This window comes from Haliotis cracherodii, unplaced genomic scaffold (assembly GCF_022045235.1).
Source record: "Haliotis cracherodii isolate W230 unplaced genomic scaffold, xgHalCrac1.p SCAF_4, whole genome shotgun sequence".
NCBI classification, from domain to species: Eukaryota; Metazoa; Mollusca; class Gastropoda; order Lepetellida; family Haliotidae; genus Haliotis; species Haliotis cracherodii.
Window position 1 is genome coordinate 42,914,849 of NW_027266297.1, and position 17,916 is coordinate 42,932,764.

The window sequence follows — 17,916 nt, forward strand, 5'->3', positions numbered from 1 at the left end:
TATTTCTTTTTCATCATATGCAGAAATGTCATAGGCCATAGAAAAAAATGAACTTTTAGTGCATCTACGAATGGAATGTGAAGAGTTTTATCTCCATATATTCCATATGATAAATACCCTGTACCCTTTGGCTGTTTTGAGTTGTCCTATAAAATTACTCTTGTGTGTGAGAAAAATTCAGTGGCAAGTTACTGACACTGGTTGAACAATGGAGATTAATGATATCGCTTCTCGGGTGAGGCTTTGTTGTTTGGTTGCTGTTTAACGCCGCACTCAGCAATATTCTAGCTATATGGTGGTGGTTAGTAAATAATTGAGTCTGGACCAGACAATCCAGTGATTAACATCATACGCATCGATGGGGTACAATGAAGTGCATCAACAAAGTCAGTGAGTCTGACTAACCGATCCCATTTGTCGCCTCTAATGACAGGCATTTGTTGCTGAAGAGTAATTCTTACCCGCATCTTGAAGCTGTGACACTGAATGGTCCTTGTATTTCATGTAATAGAGTGGAGATATAATACCCTGAATGACTGAGCATGTTCCCAGTGCAAATTTGATCAATTTGATCCTTTAAATTTGGATTAAGCAGATCCAAATGTCACCAAAAGTCTGAACCTGATGTAGTCGTGGATATGGTGTAGGTTGTTAAGTGTCCTGCAGAGCTACAGATAAACAGTGTATTTGCATAAAATACTCCCCCAAAATATTCAAGACACAAATACTTTCAATTAACTTGCGTACAGAAACTCATGCATTAAATGAAGAACTCAAATGTTTAAAAACAGCACACGTAAATACCCATTGAAGGTTTTTCAGCATGCGTACAAAGGAGCTAATTTCCAAAGCACAATTATGTGCTAACTTACTTTCTGAGACAAGCCTATATATTTAGAACAGTTATATACATCTAAAGCATTATTAATATTTTTTTTAAATCTTAAAGTGTTCACTAATTTTGGGAAAAACACAATAGAGTGATGAATAGATGAGTGTAAAAATATTGGTTACCCAATGAAAAATAGAAACCCTAGAGTGAAACTCAGTTGCTCAAAAAGTTATCTGGAGCTCTGACCCTGTTCTACTGATGAGGATGTGGTGTTGCAGTGCCGACTCCCCGGTGCTGTGGCTGAGAGTGGATGCGGACCTGCAGCTTCTCCGCCATGTCATATGGGAGCAGCCTGACTACATGTGGCAGTACCAGCTCAAGTTTGAAAGGGATGTGTCTGCTCAGTTACAGGTGAGACTATTAATTGTGTACATGAGACTTTGTATCATACTGAATTTATGGAATGTGTATTGTTTTTCTTTATATTTTTTCACACAATTTGTCAATAATGATGCCAGTATTATGCCACTATCAGCTACTTCACATAGAAATATCCCAATCAATCTCTCATGCTATGACTTTTGATAATGTATTATGTAAGCAGAAAAATATGGAAGCTTGAATTGATAGACAAAGTGGCTGTTATTTTAACTTAAGAGGAAATATTATTTCTTTGTTTATTGTTTCACGCCACACTCAGCAATAATCAAGTTATTTGACATTTTCCTGCAAATAAGTCTTGACCAAACAAACAAGTGTTTGATATTATGAGCAATATCCCAAGCATTTGGGGTATGATTACATTCAAAGTCCCCAAAGAGTCAGTGGGCATGTGGTGCATGCTACAATTTTTTTTAAGATTCTTGGACAAATATTAGCATGCAATCGACCAAGCCACTGAGTCTGACCTCCTGATCCCTGTAGTTTCCATGTACAACAAGCATAGGTTAATGGGCACCTAGGATAAGCCAAAATCCCCAAGGAGGCAGTGGGCATGTGGTGCACTTTAAGAGTCTTTTGACAAATATTGATGGATTTGAAGAACAGTACTTATTGCATATTTATGGGAGTCTAACATCAACTGAGTAGAACTTGGAAGCAATTTCTGTGCAACCACGTTATTAAAGTGTTTACCCTTCACTCTGACGAACCTGGTTGAAGTTCTTTGCACATGACCCCACTATCAGCCCCATGACATTTCTCTGATTCTTAAAGATTTCCTGTTACACATCTGTGGTATTCCCGACTCGTATGACGACAGTGTGTTTGCAGAGTATCTGGGCCCTGGAGCACTACCCTACTCCACAGACTCGCTTGGCGCTGACGGACACCATAGAGAATGAACACTGCTTCTACAAGGTGCGGATGGATGCCTGCAGCTGTTTAGCAAAGGTTGGTTCCTCTGGTAACATTTCTTTGTGTGAACTGCTCAACAGAACTGCTCTTATAGCATGCTTCAGGAATGATGGTTGTATCGTTCTTATGAACACTGAAATGCGTATTGAAGCAGTGCAAACTTGAAATTGTAGAAATTTTCTGGAATTGACGGGCCCACAAAACGTTTATTATGAAATGTGAGTGCTGTGTGGTATGCAAGATCTTGTTTCTTAGGGATCACAGCCATAATGTTTAATAGAAACATTCTCGCATCTTGACCCAGTGGGATTCTGTGGTACAATTTGTCCCAACTAACGGGTGCTTGCCATAGATTTGACGAATATTTGTATGTAGACATGCTTGGTGCTTTTTCATAATTGTGGGTCATTGTTACTTGATGGCACTCACTCACTCACTCACTCACTCACTCACTCACTCACTCACTCACTCACTCACTCACTCACTCACTCACTCGATCACTCACTCACTCACTCACTCGATCACTCACTCACTCACTCACTCGATCACTCACTCACTCACTCACTCACTCGATCACTCACACACACTTGCCCTAGTGGTTATATAGGATGGCTGACATTACAGGTAGCTAACTCCATGGTAGCTGGATGGACAGGACCTCCAGCCATGATGATCATGTTCAAGAAGATGTTCGGCTCTCACTCATGCCAGGCCATCATCCGACAGAACAACTTCAGCAACTTCCAGCACTACTTCCTGCTTAAGGTATGGTCTGAACTAGTGGGGACATCTTGACCACCAGTTTCACACTAGTTAACGGCACTGGTATAATCAAACAACATCAGTTTCAGTGATCCATTGGAGTTTGTTATATCCTTGTTTTACTGTAGTTTACTCGTACCTTATAACAGTCATGCAATCGTTTTGTCATGACAACTTCTTCCACTCATCTGATTCAATGTTCTTACAAACATGTCACATCCAGTCAGCACCCATTGTCCATACCTCTTGTTCTGTATGCTCTACATTCTCTCCATCACCCATGAATACATGTAGCCACTCTGCAGTGTAGTGCGATGTTTCTTGCTTGACGATGTGTGCAGCATGAGTCATACCCTTGCGCTTATTGGCACTAAACATGTTTCATCAGAAAGCAATGTTAGGGTTGGCAATATCATGCAAAGTCCTTAACTTCAGTGAGTTGCTTTCCTCCCACATCAAGCTGACACGCCGCGATATAACTGGAATCAGAGACCATATACCGATATATGGTCTCTGCTGGAATACTGTTAAAAGCGGTGTTTTGCCAAACTCACTCACTCACTCACTCACTTCAGTGAGTTGTACACAACCTCATCTCATTATGTTTATATAGCATATACTGGAAACAGTGGCTGTATGTATTGACAGGTGGTGATTGAGGAACATAGTGTATGTGAGGTAGGCATGTGAAGTATTGTGATGGTCAGTACCTCTTTGGTGATTGTATTGCAGACCATTCCAATGGCTATGGCCAACCTGCGGACTGTCCACTGTATCTGTCCGCCAGAGGTGATGCGCTTCCTCCTGGAACTCTTCAAGTACAACGACAACAGCAAGAACAAGGTACAGGTTGAAAAGACATGCATAATATATATGGTGTCCTTGTGTTTTTCTGAAATATATTCTTTATCAATGTATTTGGATGGTCACCTGGGACAATCTCAGCCAATCTGATTCAGTGACTTATTGTGTCCTTATACTCTCACACCCACAGATTGATCGTCTTGAGCCATTAGGAAAAGGATAGCTGACAAACCAGATCGTAATGTTTACTTCTTTATTGTCTGCATAGTTCTGACATAGAATACTTTCTTGCAGTATTCAGACAACTACTACAGAGCTGCTCTCATTGATGCAATGTCAGCCACCATTACCCCTGCTGTCACCCCAGTAGTAATCTCAGAGTAAGTAGTGATCTAGTATTGATACTGACATTGAAAAAATAACAAAAATAGCTAACTTATTCATTTTGTCAACCGGTAGATCGGGATGGTCCATTTATCAAATATGATTTTACAATCAATTCCCAACACTTGGCCATTTTCAAGATATTGCACTAAACTACCATTCAGTTATGGCCGTTTTGTCACCAGTATAATGCACAGTTGTAGGCGGACTGACCTAGGGGTGACGTGATCTGGCATCTGTATTATCAGATACAGCTCCCCTCAGCTGCAACTGTGGCTCATGATGTGCTTCCTGAACATATATACATATGCACTTTCTTTTTACACAGACTCGGTAAAAGTACAGACAGCCTGACTGCAGACACCAAGCAGTTTCTTGAAGAGATCACAAGGTGTCTGAATCTGGAGAAACTGCTCCCTTGCTACAGACATACAGTTACAGTCAGGTGAGGATCAAGTATCTGAATGGGGTGGGGAGAATAGGTCCCCCTGCTTAAGACTCAGCTTAGGTGCCCAGTGGTTGCTGTGACTGCATCCTTTCAATAATATGAGTGCATCATTTCTACAGTGAGTCAGCTGGCAACCTTCTTGGCTTTCATTTCATTTATCTCCACATAACATATCTCCAACTAACATAGGGTCTCAGAAGGGATGGTGGATCCAGGATCCAGGATCCAGCTGTGATTTACATATTGACATGTTTGGGCTGCACTATCACAGCGGAACAAAACAATCACTCACTGTTTAAACTGGATAAGGGATTTTGATTGAAGACAAGTATTTTTCCAAGTTTTTGTCTGATGTAGTGGTTTGAGTTGAATCCCAAGTTGAAACACGAAGGTTTATTCAGAAATCTTTTCGAACTAAAATGTGAAATCAGTAAATAACCACACAAGATCAATGAATAATTAACATATTATATTGAAACACACAGGATTAGGTTTACCATCCCACAAGGCAATACCAAGGGTAGAAAATGTGGCGTCAGCAATAAATAATATTCCCTATTTTATGTGTCGGTGCACGATTGTTTGGAACTTATCACATTTGAATGTCTTGAATCAGACATGTGCTTCGTTCTTGAATCCCGGAAACAGAGTTGAAAGCCGGTAGAAAGGTTGGCATTTTCAGATAGGTATCCCATCCACACTGGGCAAATAGATTAGATGCAAGTCAGGTCATAGAAGGCCTCAAATCACACCTTCTCTTGCACTGTCATAGGCATGAAAGTTGTCGAATAAGGTAGTCTGTCAGAACTGAACCAACGACTGTAAACAAGCTCCTCCCAGAGCGGAGCTCTCTATACAGCAGGTGTAACAAAGGTGTCAAGCCCTGGAAAGGAGCTTGCAACCACAACACCCAAGGGAGGTCACTCTAGATATCTTTTACGAGAGCGTCAATCAGTTTGCTACCACTAACAATCTCCTGCCTCATTACAGTATAAAGGAAATATATAAGTATCCCAGTCATGAAAACATTGTATCACCGAATAGGCCATCTTTTATCCCCACCCACCTTCAACCGAACACCATGCCTCACGTCATATTAGGGAATATTGGTGGCCCAGTTGTCTGAGGTGCCGCAAGTCGCTGAGGAGAGTTGCGTCGCTTGGGCACACCAGAAACCTATTAGATTGTGGGTTCGAATCCAGGTTCGCCCCTGATTATGTTTCTAGGTTTGTCAGCATCATACCTGTTCTCATGGGTTTCACCAAAGTTGTAACCTGCATCACTTCAGGCTTTCCTTCACATAAAGCTGACATGCGTTGAATACTGTTGAAAGCAATGTTAAACCCAACTCACTCATTCACATCATATTATTGTCCCTAACTTCCAATAGACAAAGAAAAGGATGTTATCCCATCTTGCTTTACTTTATGAAATACACCATAATACGTACTCCTACCAAACATTCATTCCTCATCTGATTGTTTGTTTGTCTGTTGTTAAACTCCACACTCAGCAATATTCAAGCTTTATGGTGACGGTCTGTAAATAATTGAGTCTGGACCAGACAATCCACTAATTGACATCATGAGCATTGATCCACACAATAGGGATATGATGACATGCATCAACCAAGTCAGCGAGCCTGACCACGCCTCTTATGACAAGCATGGGTTACTGAAGAGCAATTCTAGTCCGGCTCTTCACAGGGTCCTCATCTGAATCACATTCCTCAACAGTTACTGTATAGAGATGCCTTGACCAATTTGTTTAAAAAAACAACTTTGCATTGAAGATAAATTGGATGGAAAAATATTAATTTATTTTTTATGACCTTACTTTTAGATGTTTCTTCCTCTTAGATTAACCAAGGTGTTGTCTTATTTATTTCAGTTGTATACGTGCCATACGCAGCCTTCAGAAGTTTGGCCACTTACCCAATGACCCGGAGCTCTTTAAGAGCTATGCTGCGTATGGAGTATTCCGTGACGTCAGATTAGCTGCATTCAATGCTATTGTTGACTTCATTAAAGGTACTGCTATCGCTTACTTTCAACAAGGAATTTGTGCTATACACTTCAATAACAATAGACCCTTTAGGAGTTCGGTAGTTTTGTGGGTCAAATGTACCTAAACATGAGTTCTTTTTTTCTGTATGTGTTGAGCCCTGTTTTTTTGCCGCCAGCCATGATATAGTTGGAATATTGCTACACTATTGCAAATTTTTAACCTTTTGCCGGTAATTGTTCCCAACATTTTTTCAGAAGTGAAGCACAAAATGATGCATGCAGTGTTTGTTTGACATTATTTGAATTAAATGAAATTCACTTGGATATAATTGATAATATTTGGGATTTGTAGAACTGATCTTTATTTATAGAAGTTACATAACATTCTGAATTTCTTTAAATCAACCTCAATCTGTCTTGACAACCTGCAAATGTTTGAAATTAGTTAAGGAAATCTGCTAAGCTAACAAAGATGTTTGGCCTCAAGTGCTAAAAGTATCAATGCATGCCCTCGGATAATAACTGTTCATGATATTGACAAGTTAAAACATTTGTATTTCCAGTTGACCGCAACAGTGAAACCCTGAAATGGTTGTTGAATATGATTGAGACAGATCCAGACATCCTAGTCAGGTAAAATGTGTGACTGATAGAAAAACTTTTACCAAGTGATGGGATTTTGTAGGGCACATTGACATATTCCAATTGATATTAATCATGTGGGAAATCCAGGGCAGGATAGGTCACAAGAATAACAGGTTTGTTTTAAGAGCTGACTACTTTGGATTTGTTTTTTGCGTTAGGAGATCTGACAAAGGCTGCTGCTCATACTGTCAACCACTGGTCAGCCTGGTCCAGACTTCATTGTGTACAGGCTGTGGTAATACAGGTGGAATATTGCTGACTGTGGTGTAAAACAGTCACTCACTCAGTGGAAGTTAGATTGCCATGACTAACTGACAGTAATCAGGATCAGAATATGATTTCTGGCAATATTTAACATTGTGATATTACATATACTTACGTAAAGGTTCCAGCAACTTATGCTTGTCGTAAGAGGAAACTAAATGGGGCAGGTGGCCAGGCTCTGTGACGTGGTGTACTGCATGTCATTGTATCCCAGTTGTGTGAATCGATGCAGATGATGTCAATTACTGGACTGTTTGGTCCAGATTTGTTTATTTTCAAACCCCCGTCATACAGTTGGAATATTGTTGAATGCATTAAACAACAAACAAACAGCTTATTGTTTTGATGACAAGGGCTATATGTTTTGTTTTTTCAGATTAATCTTTGAATCACCATTTAAGAACATGATGACAGTATATAAACAGATTCTCATGGTTGTGTAACAATGTTTCAGACATGGTGCTCTTCAACTACTTATAGAAAACCCTCCCTTTAGAAAGTCCGACAACAATCCTCTCAATACGGACAGCCTGGTGGAAAGACTCTGGAAGATGATGAAGTGAGTACACCTCATGGAGCAATAGGAGCTACTGGATTTCTTGGGTCAGAATTGGCCGCGAGGCTGAAATTATGGTTTTATGATAGAATAAACTCTTATAAAGCTATCAGTGTTTAGCAATATGAGGATTATGTGGGTAAGTTTGTGATCTGGTTAACAATTTGGATGGTTGCTTGTGCTGTCAAACAGGAGATAATTTATGGCCACCATTGTGTAGCTGGAGTATCGTTGACTGTGGCTAACATACCCATTGAGGGTCTGAAGTGTCGGTGGCAGTGTCAACATATTGGGTTGCACACGTGTCTTTGTCTGCGCTTGAGATTGCAAAATGAACAAATGTTTGCTATTTCTTTACATTCAGAACCCTTAAATCTGAGGAATTAGTATATCATCTCTATTTACCATTTCAGGCCACAAATATTTCACCTGTGAAACAATGAACAGTTGTCCAGCTGTAGTGTTTTTTTTTTAATTATTCATGTTATTCTTCTGCTTACACTGAAGTGATGTAGAAAGCTTCTGGTCAAAGAATGTATTTTACACCATGACAAATACCTGGTACTATTGATTCTTGTCTCCACAGCTCCTCGCTGTCCCACGACAGCCGTCTGAGATGTGGTATTGCTGACCTGTACTATGTTCTGTATGGCCGAACACGACCCACCTGTCTGGCTATACCAGAGGTCAGTATTGCCTGTAGACCATACCGGAACACTTATGCGTTCAATTTAGTGTCATCTAGTCTTCTTAGTTTCTATTCTGCATTGGGTCATGGGAGGCCCAGTTCTCTAATGCACAGCGTCTTGCTGTGCAGAGTTGCATCCATCAGGCATGTCTGAACCTATGAGTAAATGTTTTGTGGTTTGTTTGCTCCTTACTTGTGTTCATGTGTTTTATCAAAGTGGTAAATGTTGACGAGCTACATCAATCTGGGCTTTCCCAATTTGAGCTCTTTCATTTAGTTTGTGGGTTTCCTGATGAAGCAAATATGTATAAATTGACATGCTGTGATTTTTCTGAGATAATTTTCAATAAGACGTTAAATCCCAAATCACTCACATGTGTGTAATACACTATGGTGTACATAATAACATAAATGTCTTACACTAATCCAGTGCTGCCAAGTTGTCCTTGATGACACCCATGTAAATAGTATTGCCTGCTTATTGTATGAAGGCCCCATTCCACCTTGCAGAGTGTTCTAGTGCTCAACCTGAAGGAGAAAACTACCATGCTGAACCCAACCATTGTTCCAGAGAAGACAGAGGTGAGTGACATGGTAGTGTTGAAACCCTTGTTCCAGAGAAGAGGGAGGTGAGTGACATGGTAGTGTTGAAACCCTTGTTCCAGAGAAGAGGGAGGTGAGTGACATGGTAGTGTTGAAACCCTTGTTCCAGTGAAGACAGAGGTGAGTGACATGGTAGTGTTGAAACCCTTGTTCCAGAGAAGAGGGAGGTGAGTGACATGGTAGTGTTGAAACCCTTGTTCCAGAGAAGAGGGATCTGAGTGACATGGTAGTGTTGAAACCCTTGTTCCAGAGAAGACAGAGGTGAGTGACATGGTAGTGTTGAAACCCTTGTTCCAGAGAAGAGGGATCTGAGTGACATGGTAGTGTTGCAACCCTTGTTCCAGAGAAGAGGGATCTGAGTGACATGGTAGTGTTGAAACCCTTGTTCCAGAGAAGAGGGAGGTGAGTGACATGGTAGTGTTGAAACCCTTGTTCCAGAGAAGAGGGATCTGAGTGACATGGTAGTGTTGAAACCCTTGTTCCAGAGAAGAGGGAGGTGAGTGACATGGTAGTGTTGAAACCCTTGTTCCAGAGAAGAGGAAGGTGAGTGACATGGAAGTGTTGCAAACCTTGTTCCAGTGAAGACAGAGGTGAGTGACATGGTAGTGTTGAAACCCTTGTTCCAGAGAAGACAGTGGTGAGTGACATGGTAGTGTTGAAATCTTTGTTCCAGTGAAGACAGTGGTGAGTGACATGGTAGTGTTGAAACCCTTGTTCCAGAGAAGAGGGATCTGAGTGACATGGTAGTGTTGAAACCCTTGTTCCAGGGAAGACAGTGGTGCGTGACATGGTAGTGTTGAAACCCTTGTTCCAGAGAAGACAGGTGAGTGACATGGTAGTGTTGAAACCCTTGTTCCAGTGAAGACAGAGGTGAGTGACATGGTAGTGTTGAAATCTTTGTTCTAGAGAAGAGGGAGGTGAGTGACATGGTAGTGTTGAAACCCTTGTTCCAGGGAAGACAGTGGTGCGTGACATGGTAGTGTTGAAACCCTTGTTCCAGAGAAGACAGGTGAGTGACATGGTAGTGTTGAAACCCTTGTTCCAGAGAAGAGGGATCTGAGTGACATGGTAGTGTTGAAATCTTTGTTCTAGAGAAGAGGGAGGTGAGTGACATGGTAGTGTTGAAGCCCTTGTTCCAGAGAAGAGGGAGGTGAGTGACATGGTAGTGTTGAAGCCCTTGTTCCAGAGAAGACAGAGGTGAGTGACATGGTAGTGTTGAAACCCTTGTTCTAGAGAAGAGGGAGGTAAGTGACATGGTAGTGTTGAAGCCCTTGTTCTAGAGAAGAGGGGGGTAAGTGACATGGTAGTGTTGAAACCCTTGTTCTAGAGAAGAGGGATCTGAGTGACATGGTAGTGTTGAAACCCTTGTTCTAGAGAAGAGGGATCTGAATGACATAGTAGTGTTGAAACCCTTGTTCCAGAGAAGAGGGATCTGAGTGACATAGTAGTGTTGAAACCCTTGTTCTAGAGAAGAGGGAGGTGAGTGACATGGTAGTGTTGAAACCCTTGTTCCAGAGAAGAGGGAGGTGAGTGACATGGTATTGTTGAAACCCTTGTTCCAGAGAAGACAGGTGATTGACATGGTAGTGTTGAAACCCTTGTTCCAGAGAAGACAGAGGTGAGTGACATGGTAGTGTTGAAACCCTTGTTCCAGAGAAGACAGAGGTGAGTGACATGGTAGTGTTGAAACCCTTGTTCTAGAGAAGACAGTGGTGAGTGACATGGTAGTGTTGAAACCCTTGTTCCAGAGAAGAGGGAGGTGATTGACATGGTAGTGTTGAAACCCTTGTTCCAGAGAAGAGGGATCTGAGTGACATAGTAGTGTTGAAACCCTTGTTCTAGAGAAGACAGTGGTGAGTGACATGGTAGTGTTGAAACCCTTGTTCCAGAGAAGAGGGAGGTGAGTGACATGGTATTGTTGAAACCCTTGTTCCAGAGAGGACGGAGGTGATTATTTACAGGTTGACGTTTTGTAGCTGGAATTACTCAACAAACTAATCAAACAGGCTTGTGTGGGGAAATGGAGACATTATTTCTTGTCAGGGTTGTGTCCCTTGGTTGTGCCTGAATCTGCTGGTCATGAGTTTGAATCCCTGATCCCTTGATCTTTGATCTATCAGCACCACCTGAAAGGGTTTCATCAAAGTGGTAAATGTCTAACACTTGCATCACATTAGGCATTCCAGCAACATTAAGCCAGCACACAGTTATCTGATTAAAGATACTATAAAAGCAGTGTTATACTCAACTCTTTACCCTTCACACTCAGTGTTATAACAGTGCATTTCATCCACCCAGGATGAGCTGTTTGATGAGATGTCACAAGCTGAGGAGACCACGCCCACTAAGGGAACACAATCTGAGGACATCGAGATGATCGATGTCGATGTCACGCCAGAGAAGAAGCCATTCTTTGTCCGAGGGGAGTCACATGATCACCGAGAAACTGGCACCAAGAGGAAGGCGTCATCACCTTTGACAGACCTTCGACCAAATTTAGAATCCAGTGTCTTGAATGTAAAACCAGAACCAGTGCAATCAGATGAAGGGAGCGGATTCAAGCTCAAGATTAAGGTAAGACTGGTTGGAATGTAAGTGCTACAATTGTGCATGTACTATTGACTTTAGGAGTTAATAAATGCTGTTTAAAACTATAATTTGTTTTGCAGAAATAAGAGGACTTCCATGAATTTGTTAATCATGTCATATCATCTCAGAAATATCTTTTTCTAAAATCTTAGGGAATAATTCCTTGTGAAAAATTATATTTCATGGAAGTTTTGATGAAGATTATCATTTAGTTGAGTTGACAATAATTCCTGTGACAAGGGCTTCTGAGGCAGCATAGACCCCACTTACCCTATGCTTGGTGTAAGAGCCAAGTGTATTGGGGATTGTGTGGTTATAATGGCTGCCGGGTATAAACATAGTGACCACTTTGTTGATTGTGTGGCATTGAACCCCAGTGGCATGGACTGTTGATCCATCTATCGGTCACTGGTTTGTTTTGTCCATACTTCATAGCCTGCAAGTTACAGCTGTAGACCGCTGCTGTGATCTAGTGGATAGAACATCTGCCTGGAGACGGATCAGTTGGTGGTTTGATCCCCTGGCCACATCATACCAAGTGATGTTTAAAGATGATACTTGTTGTTACCCTGCCTGCACTATAAGACTGGTATAAGCCAAGACTTATACAAGCAGCCCAACCACTGGTGCATCTACACTTCTCTATGAGGGAAATAATCCTTAAAAAGTCATTAAACTCCTTTTCACCTCACCTGTTTGCAGCAGCTGTGTATTGCTACTAGCAAAACATTATTCACTCTCTCCCTCACTCTCTCAGACAGCCATGTATGAGGCTGAATCAGCCACAGTGGTACATTATTCCCTCTTGAACAGACCTTCTTTCATCGCCATGTCACTGTTTCTTCATAATATGCTTTATTAGTATGTTTGAATTAGAAGTTAGCGATAATAATGAACTTTAGTTGAAAGATCTGTGACAACCTTTTTGAACTTTGAAGTTGCATGTATGCATTTCACCTTGGCATGATCATGTCTGCATGGTTATTGATCAGTGCTCAGGTCGTTCTATGATTAATGTACATGGTTAAATTATTAAGAACAAAGTATGATAAGGGCCCTTCAAATTTGAAAGTCAGATTTTTTAGTTAACGAAGACTTTGCAACATTGGCATGAACATGGTCCTATAATTGAGGCCCAGCCTTTTTCTTCCCTACACTTGTAAGTCTAGGTCGCTGTGGAGATGAGATTCCAGGTTAGAATAGGTCCCCTATGCTTGACTTGAGGCAAATAAATGGATTGGGTGGTCAGGTTTGGTACCCCGACAGTGTGGATTGTTGCTCATAATATCAATCACTGTATTGTCTGGTCCAGACTGTATCATTTACAATCCAATCTGCCTTCATACAGCTGGAATATTGCTGAGTGCGGCGTGAAGCTACAAAGCAAATCTAGGACTTTTGACAGGTTCAAATACAGCAGTAAAATTAGTGTCCATGACCCGAGATGATTATTGTAACCATATGGTTGTACTGTCACCATCTGCATCTCGTAAGAAAATCAGCGTGTGTCACAGACTTGCACGTGTAGAAATATTTCCTGAAAATCTCTGAACTCTAAACCTATAAGGAAATGAAAAGTCAAATTTTCATTCATATGAATACATCTGAATTTTCATAACAATTTTTCAAAGTTTTGCTTAATTCTGAGATTCTACAGATCCTGTGGGGCAAAATCTCCCTTATCATACTTTGTGCTTTGTAAAGTGTATTGACCCTTTGACTGGCAGATCTTGGCATAGCTTTGAAATAGAGTATTTCACATTGCAAGAAACGTTTCCTCCCACAATTAGCTTACTATGAATGCCAAGCCACACACAGTCACATGTCAAGTGTACAAATCTAACTTGTTGCTATGTTTGCATGAATCTGCATGGCCGATGTTTGCCTCAATATGAATGTGTAGTAGTCAAGACTTAACACTAGCAACTAACTTAGCTGTTGATACCAAGTTGCCTTATCACTGAAACACTTCCTCTATCCTGAGGTAGAAATGTTACAAGAATGCTAATATATGAGAAGTAAATACTTTCCTTTAAAACATTTGTTTAGAACAAATTATTTTTATGACAATATATGCATTTTTTAAATTAATTTCTTCTGTAGAAACATGTAGATGGGTACACACTGTATGTCTCAGGATCTTTTAAAAATCATTCTTTCACAGGAACAATATTGTGTGACAAAATATATTAAACTTGTATATTAAGTTTGAAATATGTAAATGAAATGAATAAAATTCTTGCGACACGTAACATCTACAGGGTCAGTTGCCACAGACGATGGAGCATTTCATTACCTTACAACTTGCCTACAGCCATACACAGGATTAATATTTTTTTAATTCTAATTTTGTCAAAATTTAAGCAACAGAATACAGAATTTATATATTGTTAATGTCAAAGTGCCTATGTGATTTGATTGAAGAATCTAATTAACCTATGGAATATCACTGAATAGATGTTATATTACTGATAGGTTTTTCCCTTACTTAGTTTTCCCAGTCTTATTGTTTTTCACAAGCACCTTTTGCCATGTGTGGTGAGGAAAGGTAGGAAATACAGAAGACTATACTCACTACAGAAGACTCACTCACTCGATGCATGTCATCATATATCCGAATTGCGTAGATCAAGGAACCTATGATTGTCACTTCGGAACATCAGATTCGACATGATAATGTTTCTAGGTTTGTCAGCACAATGCCATAGCTTGTGGATTTCACCAAGTGGTAAACGTCTATGATCTCCATCACTTTGGACTTTCCATATCAAGCTGATGTGCTGTCATATAACTGAAGAACTTTCCAAATCATCGTTAAATCCAACTGGTCACTCACTTAATGCACTGGTTGACTTATAAGCATAGAGGCAGAACTGGGATGCAGATCACTGGCCATGCCTACAAGCACTGTTATGCCTCTCTGGGCTTGGTGGGGCGGTCGGGTAGCCTGGTGGTTAAAGCGTTCGCTCGTCATGCCGAAGACCCGGGTTCGATTCCCGACATGGGTACAATGTGTGAAGCCCATTTCTGGTGTTCCCCGCTGTGATATTGCTTGAATATTGCTAAAAGCGGCGTAAAACCATACTCACTCACTCACTCACTCACTCACTCACTCACTCACTCACTCACTCACTCACTCTGGGCTTGGTTATTAACAGTCAGCTGTGATAAAGCCCGAATATTGCTGACAGCAGCTAAAAATATAAAGAACATCAAACATGTCAAGTGATCAGATTATTTTTGTTTTTTTCACAAACTGTAGCATAGAAACAGTCGTAATGACAAACATGTATGTTAATGTACCTGGTGTATATGGTTATTGTAATAATCCTAGATATAGGTCAGACCCTGTGGTTTCAGTCAGACTAACCTTCTGTACTGGATCATTGAATGATTGTATACAGTCATTATCATAGTAGTTGTAGTCTGTAACAGTTGTAAGTAATATGTTCACCAGATAGTCACTTTCACAATGCGACTGTAGTGCTCGGACTATTGCAACTACTTACATAGACTTACACTAGTTATAGTACTTAGATCACTTTGTGCAAGTGGACCCAGATATGTTTTATCCTAAGGAGGAATGACATATTATGTAGATTATTTTTCAAACATATGTGATATTAGGATTTCAAGTTCTTTATTCTTTCAAAGCGCTGTTTCTGTACAGGTCATGTTCCGCAAAGCAATCTTAGGGCTGCTATCGTAAATCAATGTTAAAGTATGGGAGTTACGATTGTCTTAGCAGTGTGGCCGCTTTGTGAAATGGGGACCTGGTGCGCTAAGGAAGTTGACATCCATACATACCACAAGTAAAATCAGTTTTCATTGATACTGCAACTTATAAAATGTCACTTAAAGATATTAGACTGTAATTAATGTAAAAATATTAATTATTGTTAATATGAAACACAGATATAGCATTTCTCAATTCGTCCAAAAAATGGCACCCATCTACTTAATCTTAACAGTGGACTGTCTCAGCTATGTATTGGCATAATGCATATTATGACTACAGACAATAACCATTAACCAACCCCTCCTATTTACAGACAGTTAAATCATTCCAGAGCAGGAAGCGCTTGTAGACTGTGTGGCAGAGTACCATGTTTTGTTTCTTGTGTTCAGATCGGAATGAAGAGCACGGAAGCAGGAACAACATTTCTTGCAACCACTCCAACTACGATTATTTCCCCCCCACCTGTGCCCACAACACCAGGGGGCTCGTTTGCTTCTGAGTTCATGAAGTTTGTCGGGGTACACAATGTTTAGATTTCATGTCCTGCGTAGCAGCTTAACGTTTGACTTTCGCTATGTAGAATGCTTGACAAATAACCCTGTACCACATGTTGCTGCTACCTTGTTGTTACACAGTGTGCTTTACATATAGCCTTCACCTTTCTGTTTGCTGACCTTGGTGCTAGGTGTCATGACCTTCACCTTTTGCTATTTGACCTCACCTTCACCTTACAGTGATACATGTAGTTATATGACCTTCACCTTGTACTAATGACCTATTTAGTCTTCTGTAGTGCTTTCTAATGGCAGTTACGTCTTTGTTGTCTATGTTGTATCAATTATTGTAACATTATTGTATTGTTTATGTCCAGTTTATTCTTTCTCAAACTCATCTTGGTAGTGTGTCATTCCAGTTTGTTCCTTTTGAAAGGCATTTGAGATGCATTTACAAGTTGGGAATGAATACTGTACCCAAGAGATCCATGTCCCAACGTTGATGATGATGCTGAATTCTATGTTGATTCAGTGGTGGTTGCGTAGTGAGTGGTTGTGGGGTGGAGGGAAGGATGGGTGTGGACTAGGCATAAGCCAGTTAGTAGAGTTCAAGGAGAATGCTTCAAAAGACATTATGCGACTATGAGGTGCGCTTGCTTGACATTTATAGTCGTAAAGAATAGTGTCAGTGATTGTCCATTGTTGCCCAAGATAGAATGGACATTCCACTAATCAGGTCAGACAGTAATGTTTTTTTCACTTGCCCGGAAATTATATCTGCTGCAGAGGTACCAGGTGTCTAATGGTAAAAGTGGTAGTCCACAAGGGAATGTCCTTCGTGAATTTTACTTGTCTCAGACTAGCAGACTTGTGTTTGATTCAAAACCTAGGAGACAGTCTTCAAACATATATGGTCATTCGGAAGGAATCTTTTGGTAAATTTGTGGTTTAATTTACAAACATCTTGGGTAACAAAGAGAGCAGCTTACTTGTCACGCATAATTACATATTATCTCTCAATCATGCATTAATATTGTAAGTCACTCCGAGTTGGGAGTAGGCTATTCTATATTATAGACAGCTTTTTTTGTTTGGAGAAAATGTGAAAAATGTCTTCTTGAACAGTAGATAACATCGTCCATCAGTATTGTGACAATGTATTGAAGTATCACATTGCATTGGTCCTCTTTTGAACAACAGAACAATTGACCTGAACTAGCCAATAGCATGAAGAACCAATTATAATACTCGACAGGAATTACTGGAAAAAATGATTGATATCCATGTCCAGGTTAAAAGTGTTGAATAATAATCCTGTCTGAAACACTGCCAAAAGGTTATGTAAAGAAATGTGTTACTATGTGTATGAAATCAAGTTTTTTCACAAAATCAACTTAGTTTTTCAGCTCCACTGAATCTTGATTGTCAGGAGGTAGTGCACAAAGGTGTTCTTGTATAGAACCTTCACTCAGACAACTTCACACCCTGACACTCTAGCCTGTCCCTCAGGGCAGTAGATTCCATGTCTTCGTAGCACTACCGTAGAAACAGCATCAGCTTAGTGTAATATGTTGTGGAAATTAATACACAGTATATTCTTTCTGAAAAATCTTTTCAGCATGATGAACATTGTAGAACTTGGACAAAAAGCTCATTCTCTGAGCAATAATTTTTCATTTCACAAAACATCCATAAAATCAGTATTGAAGTGATTTTGATAGTATTTTGCTTCAATGAATCTGTCTC

General features: G+C 40.3%; 1 protein-coding gene across 2 annotated transcripts in view; it reads left to right on the top strand.

The window, feature by feature from the left end:
* The window catches only part of LOC139478915 (transcription initiation factor TFIID subunit 2-like), a 36,135-nt gene that overhangs the window by 12,936 nt on the left and 5,283 nt on the right, over positions 1 to 17,916 (top strand). Inside the window, exons 18-30 of one of the 2 annotated variants that reach the window (XM_071261600.1) lie at positions 1,111 to 1,243; positions 2,105 to 2,224; positions 2,813 to 2,953; positions 3,683 to 3,793; positions 4,049 to 4,134; positions 4,467 to 4,583; positions 6,477 to 6,616; positions 7,156 to 7,225; positions 7,956 to 8,060; positions 8,644 to 8,743; positions 9,256 to 9,327; positions 11,647 to 11,922; positions 16,066 to 16,194. In XM_071261600.1, the coding sequence (XP_071117701.1) occupies positions 1,111 to 1,243; positions 2,105 to 2,224; positions 2,813 to 2,953; positions 3,683 to 3,793; positions 4,049 to 4,134; positions 4,467 to 4,583; positions 6,477 to 6,616; positions 7,156 to 7,225; positions 7,956 to 8,060; positions 8,644 to 8,743; positions 9,256 to 9,327; positions 11,647 to 11,922; positions 16,066 to 16,194 (1,600 nt within the window). The remainder of the gene's footprint in view (positions 1 to 1,110; positions 1,244 to 2,104; positions 2,225 to 2,812; positions 2,954 to 3,682; positions 3,794 to 4,048; positions 4,135 to 4,466; positions 4,584 to 6,476; positions 6,617 to 7,155; positions 7,226 to 7,955; positions 8,061 to 8,643; positions 8,744 to 9,255; positions 9,328 to 11,646; positions 11,923 to 16,065; positions 16,195 to 17,916) is intronic. The other variant, XM_071261601.1, reaches the window with a different exon arrangement.